General features: G+C 36.3%; 1 protein-coding gene across 2 annotated transcripts; it reads right to left on the bottom strand.

The window, feature by feature from the left end:
- Positions 1-1,021: 1,021 nt before the first annotated feature.
- On the bottom strand, positions 1,022-17,931 carry LOC128029066 (glutamate carboxypeptidase 2-like). Of its 2 annotated transcripts, XM_052616540.1 has the most exons (19): positions 17,212-17,931; positions 11,809-11,914; positions 11,022-11,208; positions 10,340-10,441; positions 9,686-9,811; positions 9,408-9,594; positions 9,239-9,332; positions 8,566-8,661; positions 7,121-7,206; positions 6,927-7,046; positions 6,751-6,833; positions 5,661-5,724; positions 5,469-5,536; positions 5,316-5,404; positions 5,118-5,208; positions 4,757-5,021; positions 3,006-3,087; positions 2,756-2,848; positions 1,023-1,698 (listed from the first exon to the last, which is right to left on the bottom strand). In XM_052616540.1, exons 1-19 carry the CDS (start codon positions 17,291-17,293, stop codon positions 1,506-1,508), a joined length of 2,214 nt encoding a protein of 737 aa, XP_052472500.1. In that variant the 5' UTR covers positions 17,294-17,931; the 3' UTR covers positions 1,023-1,505. The 2 variants fall into 2 exon arrangements, with proteins under 2 accessions (XP_052472501.1, XP_052472500.1); XM_052616541.1 differs by lacking the exon at positions 8,566-8,661 and having other exon boundaries at positions 1,022-1,698.
- Between the last annotated feature and the right edge of the window lie 899 nt (positions 17,932-18,830).

The following is an 18,830-nucleotide window of genomic DNA, read 5'->3' as shown; positions in this document are numbered from 1 at the left end:
GATTGGTCCATCCTGATATTCGGTGAGAAAAGCAGCGGCTGTCACGTGACAACACCTATTTTTAACGGCTCTAATTTATATTACACTTAAAGATGACAAGAGAAAAATTTATAATAGCCACTACATTGCAAAATAAACAGTGAATCGTAAGAAATAACAAATACCCACAATTTATAACTTATATTTCATTCTCATTGGCGTTATGCTGTCGCGTGACCATTACTCCTGTAGTACACGAGTGCTCTCAGTGTTTAGGCCAACGGATATACTTTTTTGTTGCCTTTTTCCATTCAACATGGTTGTCTGTTGATTCATAGCTTTCTGAAATCTCCTAATTTTACTTTCTTGTCATGCAATTGCACCTTTAATTTCATGTAATGTAGAAAAGGGAAAATAAACCATCCGTGAACACATGGTGCGTAGACTTACTCGGGTTTGGTTTGAATCCAATTAGGAATAAAAAGGGCAGCAAATCACTGAAACCTAGAGTGAAACAGTGTTAACTTGTATCTGATGAATTTATCTTTTATGACACTGATCCTGTTACTGTAAACATTAAACGAATCATCCGATCTAGCTTCAGGTAATTATATTTAATATTTGCTAGACAGCATGCATTTTACAGGACAGTTTACATGAGAATGGTTTTACAAGTTTACAATGAATAACATTTTTTCCATGATGACAATATATGCAAAAATGGTTTTGCCAACATTGAGAATTTATGCAAGGGTCAACCTGTTGCTGTCATGATCGACAGTAATTCATTCTGCATGTTTCACAAATGATGGTCACAATTTTGTAACATTTTTGAGACATCGCAAAGAAATTTTATTTAATACAATGCTGTAAAATTTGGTTATGGTTCAGGATTGCTAACTGTAGCATTGAATTAAGTCCTAAGTTTTGTACTAAATTAAGGCAGTTAATGGTAATACCATCCCTGCAAATAAAAGACATGCCACACCCCCCCCCCACCCAAAAAAAAAGAAAATTTGTTACAATGTGGTCCCCCTCATGTCATCCAAGATAAGGATGAGTTTGTTTCTTCATCAGATTTGGAAAAAATGCAGCATTGCGTCACTTGCTCACCAATAGATCCTCTGAAGTGAATGGGTGCCGTCAGTAACAGTTTTGAAGTTAAAACGCCTTATAATACATTTGTTTGTTACAAACACACAGATTTTGTCTACTTAAGTCATTAACTGATGGACTGGAGTGCTGTGGATTATCGTGATGTTTTTATCAGATGTTTGGACTCACATTCTGACGGCACCCATTCACTGCAGAGCATCCACTGATGAGACACTGATGCAAGGCTACATTTCTCCAAACCTGATGAAGAAACAAACTCATCCTGATCTCGGATGACCTGAGGGTGAGGACACGTTCAGCAAATTGTCATGTTTGGGTGAACTATTCCTTGAATAAGTCTCTATTTTGCTGACATGTTGTAGTCCTGTATCCATGGCATGTTTTGAAACCCAGAACTAAAGAAAGGCTGTCTAGTTGCCGGCAGGTTTTAGCGTCTCGGCAGCTGTGTTGACCGTGAAGGCGGCGATGCTGATTTGCCGTTTGACCTCGTCCCATGCCTTCTGCTGGTCCACCGCGTTCTCAATGTCAAACAAAGCATCATAAATCCCTGGGAAAGACTCACCCGCGTATTTATTGTGACTGCTGGGTGCAAAAATAATATGCCTGGAGGAGACAAGAGAGAAAAAGACAAGCATCTTATCACACACAGGTAATACTTAAAGTGATCTCAAACAGCCGAGTGGTTATAATTGTTAATACGACATTTAAAAGAGCACTGTGGGTTCTTTTGAGCTCTAATACTGCAAAATGTGTGGTTTGTGCAAGTGCAGTTTCTCATTTAAAAAACCCTGATGTCAAGCATTAAACTTGAGTGTGTTACTCATCTGTTTCAAGCTATTTTACTCATATTTTTGCCTGACTAATGATACAATTACTGAACAAAATCCCATGGATCTACAGTATTGTTCAAAAGTTTAAGGGTCCATAAATAAAGAAATTAATAATTTATGCATCAAGGATGTATCAAAAATCACATTAAAGATGTTTATTATATTACAAAAGATTTTATTTCACATAAATTATGTGCTTTTGAACTTTCTATTAATCAAAGAATCCTGAAAAATAAAATGTATCACCGTTTTCAACATTGATAATATCAATATTTTCTATTTTACGTCTGTAGCTGTATCTATTTTGTTTTTTATAAATTTTTCTATATAGTTACCTATATGGTTTTTTATAATTTTTTTTAGTTATTTTAGTACAAGTTAAACTAAATTAAAATAAAAAATGTAGCTTTGGTAATTAGCTGCACTGCAAAAAAAAGCTTTTCTTACTTAGATTTTTTTATTTACATTTTTTTTTTTTCTCTTTCCAGCCAAATCAAAAAAATCTTAAATCAAGAAGGATTTTCTGGACACGTAAAAAAAATTGTGATGTTCTCAGAGAAAGCATGTCAAAATAAAGTGAGTTTTAGCTTGAAACAAGAAAAATAATATTTTTTCTGTTTGAAATAAAATACATTTATTTTGTTTACCCCATTGGCAGGTTATTTTAAGAAAAAAAGTAAGAAAAGCATTTTTTTCTGCAGATTTTATTTCAGTTAACATTTAATTCTATCTAGTAATGATTATTTAATGGTTTTAGTTTTCTATAATAAACCTTGAAGAGCTATCAATGAGTCTCTGAACATCACAATGTATTGAGTGTTTGTGTTTACCTGTAAAATGGTCTCTCAGGCAAACCCAGCGGATCAATAAAAGCTCTCTCTAAATACATCAGCTGGTCATTTACCATCCGCACGGCCAGAGCACTGACAGACAGAAACAGATAAGATAACAGCTGTAAGAAACATCATCATGTGCAATGAGATGTGACAGAAGCACAAGGCCTTGAGACTCAATCAACACCGTGATGCAATTCCAATGAAACCGATTCAAACCTAGTCTGAAAACTAGTGTCATTCATACTTCGAGGTGTCGAGCTGATCAAGTCGCTGGTGAAAATCTCCTGCCGCAACCGTGAAGTTTTCAACCGCAGAGAAGAGAGAATCTAGAACATAAACCATTAAGAGATGAAAACAGACATCGGTTATAATCTCAACAGAAGAGTTCTGCTGCATCCCGACTCTCATGCTTTACTCTGAAAAATAGAGTTCTTAATTGGTATCTATGGTTGCGTGAAGAAATGTTTCAATGCACAAAAGGTTCTTTATACTGGAAAATGGTCATTTAGAATGGTTCTTATAAAGAAGGTTCCTTGGGAAACCTGAAATTATGGAATCATCCACTTTTGGAACCTTTATTTGTAAAAAATTTTTTTTTGGAACCTTTATTTTTAAATTTTATTTGTATAGAACACAATTTTTAAATGAACATTCTGAATTTACTGATTTTTTTTTTTGTTTTGTTCATGTAATCTAATGGGACATGACTTAAACTAAAACTAATGATCAATGAAAAATCAATGAACTGGAAAAATGACTCTCAGTTCTTTTTTTTTGTCTTTTTGCATTATTGACAAACTATTTTCCAGATTGACTGTATATAAATAAAGGTGACTTGACTAAATACTCAAATCACACTACAAATTAATATATATATATATTTTTTTTTTCCAAAGAAGGGTTTAGTCATTTTAGGTAGCTCTTTTAATGCTGATAAACAGTACTGTGCAAAAGTCTTAGGCCACTATTGTTTTCACCAACAAAAAATGGTTTTAAGTCAGTTATTTTCTATCTTTTGCTGTAGTGTGTCAGTAGGAAATATCAGTTTACATTTCCAAACATTATTTTTGCCATTAAATGTAATAATCCAGTGAGATGCTTGTTTGCACCAGGAGTCTGACAGCAGTCAGAGCTCCACACAGAGATCTGATCTGATCATCATCAGTGTGTCTGGAGTAACATGAAGAAACAGAACAAACTGAGACAGACTCACCAATGTCTACAAGACGCTTCAAGAAACCTGGAAAGCTACCTGAAAAACAATGCGCAAGTGCAGCTAGGACAAAAGCTTTTTTTTACGCATACACTAAAAAAAAAATATTCATTGAACTTACTAAAAACATTTTGGTAAGTAGTTGCAATCAATTCATTTTAGCTACATTTAAACAAACTAATTCTGCTGAAAGATTATCAACTAAATTAGTTTATTTAAATATAGTAAAAAAAATTGATTGCAACCACTTACCATATATACTGTATATATATATATTATTATTTTTTTTTAGTAAATTCAATGTATAATTTTTTTCATTGTAGTGTGGTCACACCAAATGTTTATTTAATAAAGTTCAGTTCTTAGAAGTTAATTAATAAAATCTATTTTTGGCATTATTTTTGACAGCATCCTCACTTTAAAGCATTTTTACACAAGTGCCAAAAACTCAGCACAGTACTTTAGCTTTCCAGGTTTCTTGAAGCGTCTTGGAGAGGTTGGCACAGTTCTTCTGGATTGAGTCTGTCAAATCTTTGTGCAAACAAGCATCTCACTGGATTGTTACAATTAATGGCAAAAATAATGTTTGGAAATGTAAACTGATATTTCCTACTGACACACTACAGCAAAACAGAAATACTGTATATTCAAGTGTTTGTTTTTAACTGACTATGGCACCAAATGACGTGATTTTTACTAGATGACAGCCACCATACGGAGATATTTTGGCTTCACTTTTATATAGTGGTCACTTTTTTCCAGTCTATGGAGAGCATGTGTACCGAACGAGACGCTGTACTTCTGCAGGGCAGCAGGGTGTTTCAGTGCCAGCTGGTGGATGCTGTTGGCGTATTTGGTGAGAGACAAGGCGTATTCCACACAGTCCAGAGGTAAGACCAGAGAATCGGCCAAACTGAAGATCAGTCCTCCCCGAACACGGGCCACGGCCTCCAGCCGGCGGAAACTCGGGTCGTAGAAGCGCTCCACGATCTCGTAAGTCTCATACACGCTGTGGTACACGGGGTAACTGCTGTAGCGCTCGGTTTTCTGGAGAAAGAGGGTGATAAAAAGATGTTTCTCTAACGTATCCTAATTTGCTTTGCTTTGCATTGATGCAGGTTTAAAGTACTCCGACACACTCACTCGGTTTTTGGTGTATCTTGCCCTTCCAGATGCAATGCCTAATCTAATGAAATACGCTTCAAAATCACTGCCAGAGCCCAGTTTACTGATCCTACAGGGAGACACACACGTTTCTTAGCCATGTCATGTATCTCTAATCAGCCAGATGTTCTTATAGACGATTATGAGCATCATCGTCCTGAAGCTGCTCTTTATTACCGCGGTGCATCTCTTTCTGTGGAGTTGTCTCGTTTATGCCAGCTCTGATACAAACTCATGCCCTCCTCTCCCTCCTCTGGACTCGAAACCTTCAGAAACACACTATTAACATCGCATGCATGCATTCAGACAGACAGAGAGACAGATTCTTACCTTCTTGGTGATGTCATACACCAGAGTGTGTAGAGAGGGAGTGCAGTCGACTCTCAGTGTGTACATACCTACACACACACACACAGTATCTAAACAAGCGACCTGAATATTTACAGATGAGATCAATGCTGCTTTTCCAACACGGAGACACTCATAATGAAGTGTGTGTGTGTGTGTGTGTGTGTGTCTGACCCTCAATAGCAGAGTCTGCATTGATGTAAGCCACGGCTCGCTGCTGCAGGACTCTGGCGTGATCCTGCAAACACACAGGATTCATGTTTATTTATCAGACATTTCATTGTTCATTCAGACAAGCATTTATTCAGTTTTAGATCAGATCAGATTCAACTTTATTGTCACTTTGCAGAGTACAAGTACAGAGCTAATGAAATGCATTTAGCATCTAACCAGAAGTGCAAGAATATAGTGTTTTATAAACATAAAAGTGCATAATAAGTGAAGCGATGATTTACAGAATGGAGTTGCTTTATACAGTATTGAGCAGAGTATGTAGGGTTTTATGTACATTATGAACAGCAGAAATGTAAGAACAGTTGTAATAAATATAGTTGGTTGAGTGTACAATCAACTCTTTATTACCACTGTTTTTACATTGCTGCTGTTCATAATCTATATATAATCCTACATTGCATTCTAATTTATATTCTGTACATACTCTGCTATAAATAAATTATATTCATGACAGATAAAGTTGATCATTCATGCATTTGTTTATTCATTCAATCAATGAGTTATTCTTCATTGTGCATTGTTTAGTTATTCATATTAGGAGTCATACATTCATTCATGCATTATTGTCAGTCATTCAACCGTTTCATGAATTTGTTTATTTAGCTGCAATTCATTTGTTCATTCAGTCATGCATTAATTAATTCAGCCGTTCATTCATTTTATTAATTCATTCAAATTATTCCTTGATTAATTGAATTAATGAATTAATCATTCATCCATTCATGCAGCATTTCACTTATTCAATTAATAGTTCATTCAATCAATCAGTGTATCATTCTGTTCAAGAGTTCATTTCAACTGTGCATTCATTTATAATGTTTTTTCTTTCATTCAGTGTCTATTTAACTTTTCATTCCCTCAAGCATTCACTGATTCAGTGATTCATTCATTCATGTTTTTTTTTAATTATTAATTCAATCAATGATTCACTGATTCGTTCCCTTCATTGTTTATTTTTTGTGTGCATGCATTCAATCAGTCATTAATTCATTGATTCATTAATGCATTAAATCATTTCTTCCATTAGTACCTCTGCCCATTCTGTGGATCCCAGGAGGCCAAACTCTTCTGCGTCCCAACTGGCAAAGATCAGCGATCTCCTCGGCCTCCAACCTAAAACACACATGGAGAAAGGTCATCTTAATTAAAAACCAAACTAAGGTCAACACACCTGAACAGTTATGCATTAAACTAGACGACACACACCTTTCTTGATGAGTTTTCCAGCTGCTCTCACACTCTCGTGCACCACAGCAGCTCCTGACACCGGATCGATCCCTCCGAACACCCAAGCGTCCCGATGACCGCCCAGAATCACGTACCTGTCTGAACACACAAAACCAGACTCATCTAGACTGAATCTAACAAAAATCCAAAATAACACCAGATTCAAAAGTCACCTGGCTCCACCGCTCCTCTGATCCAGCCAATCACGTTGTAGATTCGGGTCACCTGATGGTTTGTGTGGACGTTCATACGCACTTTACTAAAGTTTCACCAAGACAAAATTCAGTAAGGAATCAATACTTTCTAGTCTTTGACTTAACACTGCATGCATACATTTATAAAAGCTTCTGCCAAAAGCATTAATGTGAAGACAGCCTGCTAAATGTGTGTGTGTACTGGTATATATATGGTTTATGAGGACACAAATGTGTATATTACAACATAAACATGGTTTATGAGGACACTTCCTGTGTCCCTAAAAACAAAAAGCTTAAAAAACATAGAAAAAACGCTGTTTTATGAAATTCAAAAATCGGCAGGAGTTTTCTGTAAGGGGTAGGTGTAGGTGTATAATAAAATAGTTTTTATTCAATATAAAAACAAGTAAGCCTATGGAGAGTCCCCATAAAACAACAAATGCGTGTGTGTGTGTGAGAGACAGAGAGAGATAGAGATTGGCTCCCCAAATAAAAGGACTTTATATCAAACTGGCCGACCTCCAGAGTTCATTACAGAACAACAACAGAGCCACAGAAGTGTGTGTGATGCTGTGTGAATCTGTGTGTGGTGTGGGAAACAAATGTGCGTTGTCCCTCTTTAAGAACGCCGAGTACACGAACCTATCAGTCCTGATGACATCACGCATAATAATGAGTTAACCATTAGCAGGAGTGCATGAATATGAGCATGTGAGCGGATTATGATTGTGTAAAGCTTAAGTCACGCTTCATAACAGCAGGATCATAGGTTTGGGGGTTAAAGGTCAGCATTGTGCTGGGTTTAATGTTCAGAATGAGGTTTTGATCTTTGATAAACGTGCCTGATCTGACTGTGCGTGATTCATCAGAGAATGGTTTCATCGAACATTTCTAATCATATCCCACATTTAATAATGCGATGATGTCATTTTACCTCTAAATATTCTACTATTTGATATATTAGAAATCAAATGCATTGTAAGGCAAGACACCACAGATGAAAATTTGGACTAATACATAACATCATATTCCACCATATACATCATGTATGTTATGTTTAAAATGTTAATGAGGCATAATTTAATTAAATATGCAATATTTGAATCAGTTTCTAGAACACTGAATAAAACCAAGTTTGAAAATCTTTTGACATATTATTTTACTTTTTATCCCTCAATGCATGTAAGATTTCTGAGTCAGCATTTACAGATATGTATTGTATTTTAAATCGGCAGACACAAGTAGATAAAGTGCATTCAAATAAAGACTTAAATGTGTATTTTCTCTCCACTAGTCTGAAAGAAGACTTGCTGTGGAAGCAAAAACGATCAGCGCATACCTGCAGTGTCTTGCATTAAAAGATCAAATGGAGGCTTTATTATGAATTTGCAGAAGTATTTGTCAGGAAGGAAGTCTCATACTTCTGATTAAAACCATCTATGAATCCCGGTCCGATTCGGTACGAGACATTAAGGGCACCTTTCCAGTTATCCGGCGGAAGAGGCCCTCCCATACGCCTAAAGGATGAGACATCATATAATTATATAATCAGATATATTTCAGGTGAACTAAGAAACAGAATGACGATGATATAACAATTTTAAATTATTTTTTTAAAAATATAATTAAAAATATTTTAGAATATATTTTTATTGTTTAATAATAATAACAATTATTATTATATATGGTATTACTGAATGGGGAAAAAGTATAATTAATATAATTATTATGAAATATTATTATTATTATTAAAAATTATTTTCAATTAAAATAATTAAATGATCCCTATATATATATTTAATTAAATATGCAATATTTGAATCAGTTTCTAGAATAGAACATTAGATAAAACCAGGTGTGAAAATCTTTTGACATATTAAAGTTTTATATATATATATATATATATATATATATATATATATATATATATATATATATATATATATATATATATATATATATAAAGATATATACTATTGCATAATAATATTGCTCCATAAAAATTAGTATTTTTGCATATTAATAATAATAATTATGGTTTAATTTCTATTTATTAGAGTTGGTCTCAAATGTTTTTAGCAGTGGCCAACTCACTGCAGCAAGTGAACTGCATCATGATATCCAATGGGATGCACGGGAATCTTGGGAAGCCCCACTGCATCCTCCAGACCAGATCTGTAGGTGTATTCTAGGAGACATTCAACAGACGCGATGATCAAGACTGTACTCTCACGCTGAATCTCTGTGTGACACAAACACAGACCTTTGGCAGGGTATCCAGGTGTGAGCGGGTCTCCCGCCCCGTTCAGATTCAGCACGTTTCCTCTCTGAGCGCCTCCTCCTGGCAGGTTCCAGCCGTCGGGGTACGGCTCCACGCCGTCTGCACAGTAATCCGCAGGGTCCGAGAACAGCACGATCCCTTTAGCTCCTGCTAACATCGCGTTCTTCACCTGCAAACCCATGCACTCAAACGTATCTTCTGTCTTATATGAAACATGAAATAACTCGTTAAACATCACGTCCAAACTACTGAAACCTCACCTTGTTCCCACGGAAGATTTTGCCATATCTTGCGATGACGATTTTTCCTGAACAGTTTATTCCCAACTCTCTCTGCAGCTTAAAGAAATCCTCCGTCCGTCCGTAATTAACGTAAACCAGTTCATCCTACAGTTCACAAAAATCTGATTCATAAAGTTAAAGTATAATTCTGTTCAAAAGCAGTCTGTAATCTTTTATTTATGTTTTAGAAAGAATTCTCTTCTGCTCACCAAGGCTGCATTTATTTGATCAAAAATACAGTAAAATTGTGAAATATTATTACAATTTCAAATAAGTGTTTTCTGTGTGAATATATAGTAAAATTAAATTTATTTCTGTGTTCAAAGCTGAATTTTCAGCATCTTCAGTGCCACACGATCCTTCAGAAATCATTCAGATATGCTGATTTGCTGCTCAAGAAACATTTCTGATTATTAATTTATTTTGAAACATTATAAATGTGTCTACTGTCACTTTTGATCAATTTAATGCATCCTAATTACTTTGAAACAGACGCCAAACTTTTCAATAGCACTAGAAGTTATTAATTGAATGTAACGTTAGGAAGACGCACATTTATTTTCAGTAAGATCTACTGATTAATGTAGCACAGTGTGTGTTTGATGTGTCAGTATTTGGTTATGTGTGCATCACCTCTGGCTGTCCTTTCGCAGAGAAAGCACTATAAGGAGGGACGATATCGGTAACATCTTCATAACCTTCAGGGACCGGCTCGGCCAGAGAGGTGTTAAAGATCTGAGACAAAGAAAGTGACACTCTATTTTTTATTATATTATTATTTAAAATTATTTATTACCTCACTAGTGACAAGATGAATGGCTTTAAAAACACACACACACACACCAAATCTTCTGATGTCATGAGAGAAAGAACGGACCCACACTCTACAGGTTCGGTTTTAAACCCTCTTCGTGATCTAGAACCGTTTGGCTGTTTAAGGGTCTTGATTTGCTTTCGGGATTGAAAAAAAGTCACATTGTATAGATGGTTTACTATAGAACTGGAGAATATCATTTAGAACTTTAAAAGGTTCTCCAATGACATCATCGGGCTTTGTTTGTTCTAAACATTCTATTTAAAAGAGGATTTAAACGAATGGAATTTTGCCCCAGTATAGTGACAGGGACACTATAATGTAAAAAGCAGCGTTAAACCGAGGTCCTGACTCTCTGTGGTCATTAAAAATCCCATGGCACTTCTCGTGAAAGAGTAGGAGTGTAACCCCTCCAAAGACCCTTATTAATCATGACCTCCCAATAATCCCCATCAGTCGAATGGGCTCTATCTCTCTCTCTCCTCTCCAGTCAGTATGTACCTCATTTCCCAGGTGGTCCACTATGGAGATGTAATTGGGATTTGTTTGATTTGGGTATGAGAGCAACACGTCGTACGGCACCAGCTCCACTGAGTCCAGCCCAAACTCCATCCATTCAGCACGGATCTGCTCCGCCAGATCCAGATTCTGCTGAGTTCCGGCCAGGTGTGGCAGCCTTGTGAACTTCCTGTTTAGGTGAGACACATAGATTATGACAGACATGCTCTAGATCTGGAGAGGACAGCTAGGTTTGAGAGTGGCATGCACGGCGAGGAATAGTTGACCCAAAAATTAGGCCATCCAAGGTTGTTTGTTTCTTCATCGGAGCGGATTTGAGGAAATTCAGCAATAAATTGCACTTGGTCAGTAATGGATGCATTGAAATAGGTGCCATCAGAACGAGACTCCAAACATCACAATCATCTAAACTAGATTAAACTAGCAGATTTCTCTCCTGATTCAGACCAGACCACTTTTACACCAGAGAAAGCAATATTGTGGATGGACTGGAGTGGTGTGGATTATTGTGATGTTTTTATCAGCTGTTTGGTCTCTCATTCTGACGGCACCCATTCACTGCAGAGCATCCACTTGTGAGCAGGTAATGTAATGATACATTTCTTCAAATCTGTTCTGATGAGGAAACACACTAGTCTACATCTTAGTTGCCCTGTGATTTAGTACATTTCCAGCGAATGTTCATTTTTGAGGGAATTACTACTTGAATGATATCATGCAATAACATCAGGACTAGTTTATTCAGAGCATGCAACCAGCGTTTTCCCACCTGAGATGGTGTTTAATATTCTCTGCCTGCATCTCATCTAGAAAGTCGTGCAGGAAGCTTTTTGATACATGTCCATGATTGACAGTACTAGGTCGAGCAAACCAACCTACAAAGAGCAGTAATGAGAAACAGACACCTGTTACACCAAACCACGTCTGAGCAATATTAGTAATTAATCTCCACAAGAGCAAGAAATGATGAATTCTGATAGATAATTCCCTAAAAGTGTCCAATATCACAAATGCAATAGAGTATTTTTGAAAGCAGCAATAAACAAAGCGATAGTGTTATGGAAATGTTTGGTTTTGTTAATCTTGCATTGATTGCATTCATCTCATTAAGTATCTTTTTAACATACAATGAATAAGGTAGTATATATAGTCCATAGGGACATTTAGTTATTTTATGTAACTTGTGCACGCAACTGCTTTAGGTTGAAAAACAACATTTAAGGGGAAACTGTGTTCCAGGGATGGGTAGTTTTTGAGATTAACCAGGCATCAACGATGAGATGTGCATGAGATGTGCATGTGTTATGGGTTAATGTGCACTGAGCAACATGATTGGCTCAAAGGTCCTAGTCTGTCCTTCAATGTATCTTTTTACATACTCTAAAATGTGTACTGTGTAGTCTGTGTGTTATCTCTTTGCACACAGAATCAAGCTATGTGTAAACCAGATCATTCTCTGCAGAGAATTAAAGCAATACAACGACAAAACTCTGTTTGGTTTTTCATTCTCAGCCTCTGCAAATTATTGAATTAGAATTTCCACAACAAACTTGGCGACGAGTGACGGGGTTCCACAGCTGATCGTCCTTAACAATATAAAAGAGAGCTTGGAAAAATGTGAAAACAAATTAAGAGAATATAAAAAGCGAAGAACAAGCAAAAAGACAAGTTTCAGAAACATAGGAATTTTTATTTTACTTTTTAAATAACAGACGTGAAGCAGCAGAACGCTGAGAAATAAATTTCAATGCTATTTTGGAAAGAACTGAAAAATGATAGTTCTTTAGAAAATGCTGACAGAAGAACAGATCATACTGTTCAGAATTCTTCTCTTTATTCCCTTAGACAATTGAAGTGTGACTGATCTGGACTCCTGGCTTCACCCCTATAGACAAATGCCACAGCAGCACCAGATTCAACCACCACAGCTGCCTCCATCCTACAGAGCAACTGCATCTGCACCGCAGTCCTTACCACCCGACGAAAGACAAGCACAACTTGGATAGCATCATCATCTTCCAAACCGTCTGCTCTGCCACCAGCAACGTCACCGTAATGGAGAAATACTCCATGGCCGGAGTCAGCACCAGATCTAAAGCTCATGAGAGAGTAACACTGCAGCCGGACAGCCTGAACAAGAAGAAACTGGAGGATAAAGGAGAGCATGTCAGAGCTTTCCCCATGATTCAAGCGGCTGGGCTGAATGGAACTGTGATGGTCTCTCAACCATGGAACCAGAAAGACTTGAAAGAGGCAAAACAAAGCATATCGTCAAGCAGTGGAAACACTGTGTCAACGGAACAAGACTCACTTTCCAGTCAGAGTGAACACCATCGAAACGCAGAAGATGCAGAGGACAGAGACAGTCTCAGACTGATCCAGATGTTTGCTTTTACTGGTGGAGAGGGGACATTGAAAAATTTCAACTTGGCACAGAAGTCCACCAAAGTCGCACAGCACAAACAGATAAGTCTGAAACACACACTTTTTCTCTAAAGCTCAATTCAATGAAGAAAGTATGCTTGCTCATGTTTCTGCTCACTGCAACGAAGAAGATATGCTTGCTCATATTTCCGTTCTTAGCAATGCAGAAAAATGCTTGCTTTAATACATGATCACATTGGAAGATTAGAAAATGATAAATCTTCTCTCGACAAGAACATAGGCACATAAATTAGCTTATAAAACAAATGCCACAAAGATTATAGGTCAATGGAGGTGAAAAGGCTGAAATGGATGAAATAGATCAAATTCCAAAATTAAGTGGAAATTTAGTTTGGTCTACTACTGCATCTGGTTATACGGTAAGATAAAATTTCACTGTACCATTGAGATGTAAAGATTAGAATGGCATGAACTTTAAGCATTGTTTACTACAGTCAGAAAACTGCCTTCAAAATTTGTAAGAAAGAGATTTAATGTGAAACTGGGAAGTGGTCCAGTGCCAAATTCAATCTTTAGCCACAATCCGACAATCGCAGTTGTATATTTACCAGAGTCAACGGAAAGATGATGAATTATGTGAAAAGCTTGTCACTGCTGCAAAAGACAGTTTCAACTAATTCTGAATTATACCATTCTCTGATTTACATTGCTCAGCACATATATAATTGGGAAAAGATTAAAATTTTTGAACAAAAATGGTTTTATTTATAGAAACAACAGACCTGAAATGGTTAATCGAGACATAAAATAGATGCGCTGTTTCTGTTGATTTGAGAAATGAACAGCAAATGTTGTTTGATTCTCTTCCACATGTTTCATTGTCCAAAAAGAACAATGACCATAGGGAAGACAATGGTTTATTTGTAAAAAATAGTATTTTTCATGTGAATTGGGTGGAGACAGCCGAGGAAAATGTTGAATACAATCCAAAACTGTCTGCATCTGAGTGTGCGCACACCTATTTTGCTGTTAAAGCTGTATCACAGTCTGTGTGATTGAAGACACAATGACAACAGCCTTTCTCTCAGGAGAGGAAGTGGAAACTTACCCAGTGCTCAAAGAACTCCCTAAACACTTTGGGCTTTATCTAAATTTGACTTGGGGCTGGTTAAAAAAAAAATTGTGAACCAGTTCAAGTCACTCCAAAGTCTGATTACAGACCTTGTGAACACCAGTTTTTGAAGCATTCACCTATTTTCCCTGTTAAAAAGATAAAGACATATGCGAACAAGATACTGTCAAACTTTTAAAACTTTTGGCTGCTGAGGGTCATAAGGCAGTTTGTCGAAACTGCAGGACACTGGGACTACCAGACCCAGAGAGAAATTTTGTATGATGAGAGAATGGGTTTCTGACTTCTGTTCTGTTACAGGATCATGGGGGAGACCGGTGGCCTGTTTCTCGAGTAAGCTCGATCCGATAGCAGCAGGCATGCCAAAATTCCTGAGAGCTGTTGCATCTTCAGAAAAAGCTATTTTAGCTTCAAGGGAAATTGTGTGGTACTCTGATGTGACTCTGCTCGTGCCACACACGGTCTCTGTGATCCTGTTGGAACAGAAGACATCCCACTTGTCAAAGGCCAGGTGGCTCAGGTACAATGCAATTCTATTAGAAATGCCAAACATCACAATTAAAAGATGCGTAGTGTTAAATCCAGCTACACTGCTTTCTATGAAGCAGGATGGGGAAGAACATGATTGTGTTGCCACATTTGAACATGTCTGTACACCAAGACCAGATTTAAAAGAAACCCCCTTAGAAAATGCTGACTTAGTTCTATTAATTGATGGTTCAGCATCTAGAAACCCAAATAATTGGCAAAAACAGAGGAAGTTAAGCCATAACCTCTGCATATGCAACAATAAGATCTGGAGAAATCCCAGCGCATTGCTCTGCGCAAGCGGCTGAATTGGTAGCATTGACGGAGGCTTGCAAAATTGCTGATGGACAAACAGTTACCATTTATACAAATTCTTGTTATTATTTTGGGGTTTGTAGAAACACAGGACATTTTTAACATTTTAATGCTACCAAAATACAATTTTGCTACCAAAGTTAGTTGCTATCTTCAAATGCGTCACACATTACAAAAGTTATGATTTTATGTTTTTTAGGTAACAAGTAGCTGACACCAAAGCGAAGGACGCAGCGATGAGAAAAAAACCTGCTTTCTACCTGTGTAACATGTAACAATGATTAAGGCCCAATCTTAATTCTATTTTAAAAGATTAGGGTGGCCATATTTTGATTAGTGAAAACCAGGACATCCCATGCAGGACGGGCAATGAGATACATAAATGATACTCAAAGTTTACTCAAAGATGCCTTATAATTTCAATACATTTAAAGTATGCCTCCTCAGTATTTTGTAATACAAGTTCATACAATCTACAACCAAAGAAACAAATTCAGATAGGTTTCTCAGAGGTTGCTCAATATGTTTTATTATGACAAGTTTAAAAAATAACAAATTAAATAATGATAGAAATAATGTCTCTTCTGTATTAGAAAAATTAAGAAATAAATTACAAATAACTGAAAAATACCTCTGCTATATTAGCAATCCAAAAAAAAAAAAAAAAAAAAAAGCTATCACAAACTTATGAAAACTAACAAAAAATATCAATATCTTTAGTTTCCTTCCTCATCCTCATTTTCCTCTTCATCCAGTTTTTCTTCCTCATCCTCCTTGTTTGCCCATCTATATTTTGCTGTAGAGCTGATCTTTCCCAGCAGTTTTTTTGTTGCTTAACAAATAAGCATGAAAGTCTTTGCAGCCTCCCACTTGTCCCAACCGGGAGAGTAAGTGGGGAATTTCTTCTGTAACTCATAGGTAAATGTGAATTTGCTCTTCGGCATGTTGCAGGCAGAAGTGCTCAGATGGCTGTCTTCTTGCTTGTTGTGACTGTGAAGTGTGCTCTATTGCTAGTCAATTTAAAGTCCCAATAAAAAAAAAATGAAAACCATCATCACTTTCGAGGAGAGTAACCAGGCATCTACGATGTAATGTGCATGAGATGTGCATGTGTTATTGGTAATTTTGCAATTGTGCAATTTAATTTTTTACACACTATAAAAAGTGGAATGTGCGTCTGTGTTATATCTTTGCACACAGACCCAAGCTGTGTGTAAACCAGATCCTTTTCTGCAGAGAATTGAAGCAATACAAAGACAAAACTCTGTTTGGTTTTTCATTCTCAGTCTCTACAAACTGTCAATGATTTAGAATTTCCGAGACAATGGGTTCCCACAGTTTATATAGAATGAATTTCCATGACTTTGTCCATGCAAATGTACTTATTCGCATTCAATGCAATATTTAAAATCCAAACATTAATAGAAAAAAAATGACATTGCAAAAATATATTTCCATTACTTTTAAAGATTAGAAAGTGTATTTTCAGGTTTTCCATAATCGTGTAAGACATTATTCTTCAAGATAACCTTCTTCATAATTATCTTCTTCAAGACTGTAAACATTCATATCCAAAATAATGTTAGGCTCATGACACTTGTTTTAGATAAAGATGTATCCTGAATTTGACCATAAGCAACAAAGAGCAAATAAATCCACGAGTTATTGCTTAATATGAAGGATTTAACAACTTTAACAAATTATTCTTCTTGTAAAATTATGCACAGTGGACAGTCTAATACAACTTGATTCTAAAGTGTGCCATTGCAGATTATTAATAATAATAATAATAATAAAGGTAGAGAAACTCACCAATAATAAAGCCAATCAAGAAGAAAGCCGTGATTGCCGTAAACCGGCAGATCCACTTGAGTAATTTGTCTTCAGAACCCATTTGATTAAGCACCACACATAACGCGTTGGAAAGTGAACTAGTTCTATAAGGCGAGAAATGTAGGCGAGTCTTGGTTGGCTTGTGTTCATTAGTTCATTGTAGCGAATCGGTTCGTTTGAGTGAAAATGATTCACCAATTCGCTTGATTTATTAAGCAAAATAAAAGTTGCCGTGCAGCATTTTACGCGTTCCTTCGGAAATATAACTACATAAATTGGACTAATCTGGTTAGTTCGTCGAAAATTACCAAAAATCTCTAAGAAGCTATCATATTCTGACTATCTGAAACCAGTTTGGTGAGCAAGAACACTCGCGTTTAACTGGTGTTGTTTTCTATTTTTCACTCTTAAACACATTGATTCAGTTGCATTGGTTGTTTCAAACGGTGGTTATTTGTATTATACCAACACATGGCCAAAGCTTGTACTTGTAATAAAAGTGACCTGCTTGCCACTTCAAATGAATCGATTCAGAAGAATGATTCTAAAGATTCTAAAATCGCCGGTTCAGTCAGAATTAATTGTCTGTAGTTCACACACGTAATATACAAACGTGCACAAAGTGACTCGAATTTCAGTTAATCTCTAATAATATTAGTAAGAGTAAAGTGCAAATGTCAATAAACGGAATTCATTTGTTGTCTGGTCACCAGCTGTATAGCTCAATGGCGAATCGACGCTCGGGGAGTTGAGGAATGCGGGTTCTCATGTGGGTGGAGGGGTATTGTTTAATTTCTTAGTTGTAATTAGATTAACTGGCAGGACACAGCTGGATGCGTGAAATGAAAATAGAGTTAAACATTTCGACGCTAGCACTCGCTAAGCAATAGATGGCGTCGTTGGCCCATGTTTGATTCATTTTATCCGACAATAAGGTGCTAATTAAACCGCTCCAAGAAACAAATGATTGGGTCCTAAATAAATAAATAAAGTTTCAGTAGACACAAAAAGAAAAGAAAATAGATATAAATTTTATAGAAGTAAGGACTCCTGGCAAGAACTCTAGCAGATGCATTTTGGAATAACTTTAACTTGTTTATTGTCCATTTGAAATAAGATTTTTGAAGGATAAGTTGCAGTCTAATAAAACACCCAGGTCTTTAACTGCAGATGATGACATAGTATCCTAGTTGGAAATTACATTCTAAGTGAATCTGTGTACCGGATTTGGTCCTATAAGTAATACCTCAGTCTTCTCTGAATTTAATAAGGAGACAGTCACTGGTCGTCCAATGTTTTATATCTTTAATACATTCTGTCAATTTGTACAGTTTAGAAATTTCATCTGGTCGTGATCAAATATATAACATAGTATCACCAGCATATCAGTGGAAACTAATGCCATGTTTTCTAATAATGTTGCAAAGTGGCATCATGTTTATTGAAAGTAACAGAGGGCCTAACACGGATCCTTGTGGCACCCTATATCTCAAGTAAATAATAAGACAAGACTTTAGTGTTCTTACTCCTCAATTTAGCTTTCAGAAAGTGTTTCATTCCTATGTATTATCATTTTAAAAGTAAATAAATATTATAAA

The sequence above is a fragment of the Carassius gibelio genome, chromosome A15 (assembly GCF_023724105.1).
Source record: "Carassius gibelio isolate Cgi1373 ecotype wild population from Czech Republic chromosome A15, carGib1.2-hapl.c, whole genome shotgun sequence".
Lineage (NCBI taxonomy): Eukaryota > Metazoa > Chordata > Actinopteri > Cypriniformes > Cyprinidae > Carassius > Carassius gibelio.
The sequence above is the reverse complement of the archived record's forward strand: the minus strand, read 5'-3'. Positions and strand labels throughout refer to the sequence as shown.

What these genes read in the sequence shown, in the direction of transcription:
- LOC128029066 (XM_052616540.1), bottom strand. Translation starts at nt 17,293, where the DNA reads ATGGGTTCTGAAGACAAATTACTCAAGTGGATCTGCCGGTTTACGGCA. An exon ending in TGGACCACCTGGGAAATGAG is followed by an intron (nt 10,442 to 11,021) that starts GTACATACTGAC and finishes TCTTTGTCTCAG; the next exon opens with ATCTTTAACACCTCTCTGGC. An exon ending in ACAGAAAGAGATGCACCGCG is followed by an intron (nt 5,209 to 5,315) that starts GTAATAAAGAGC and finishes GTCTCCCTGTAG; the next exon opens with GATCAGTAAACTGGGCTCTG.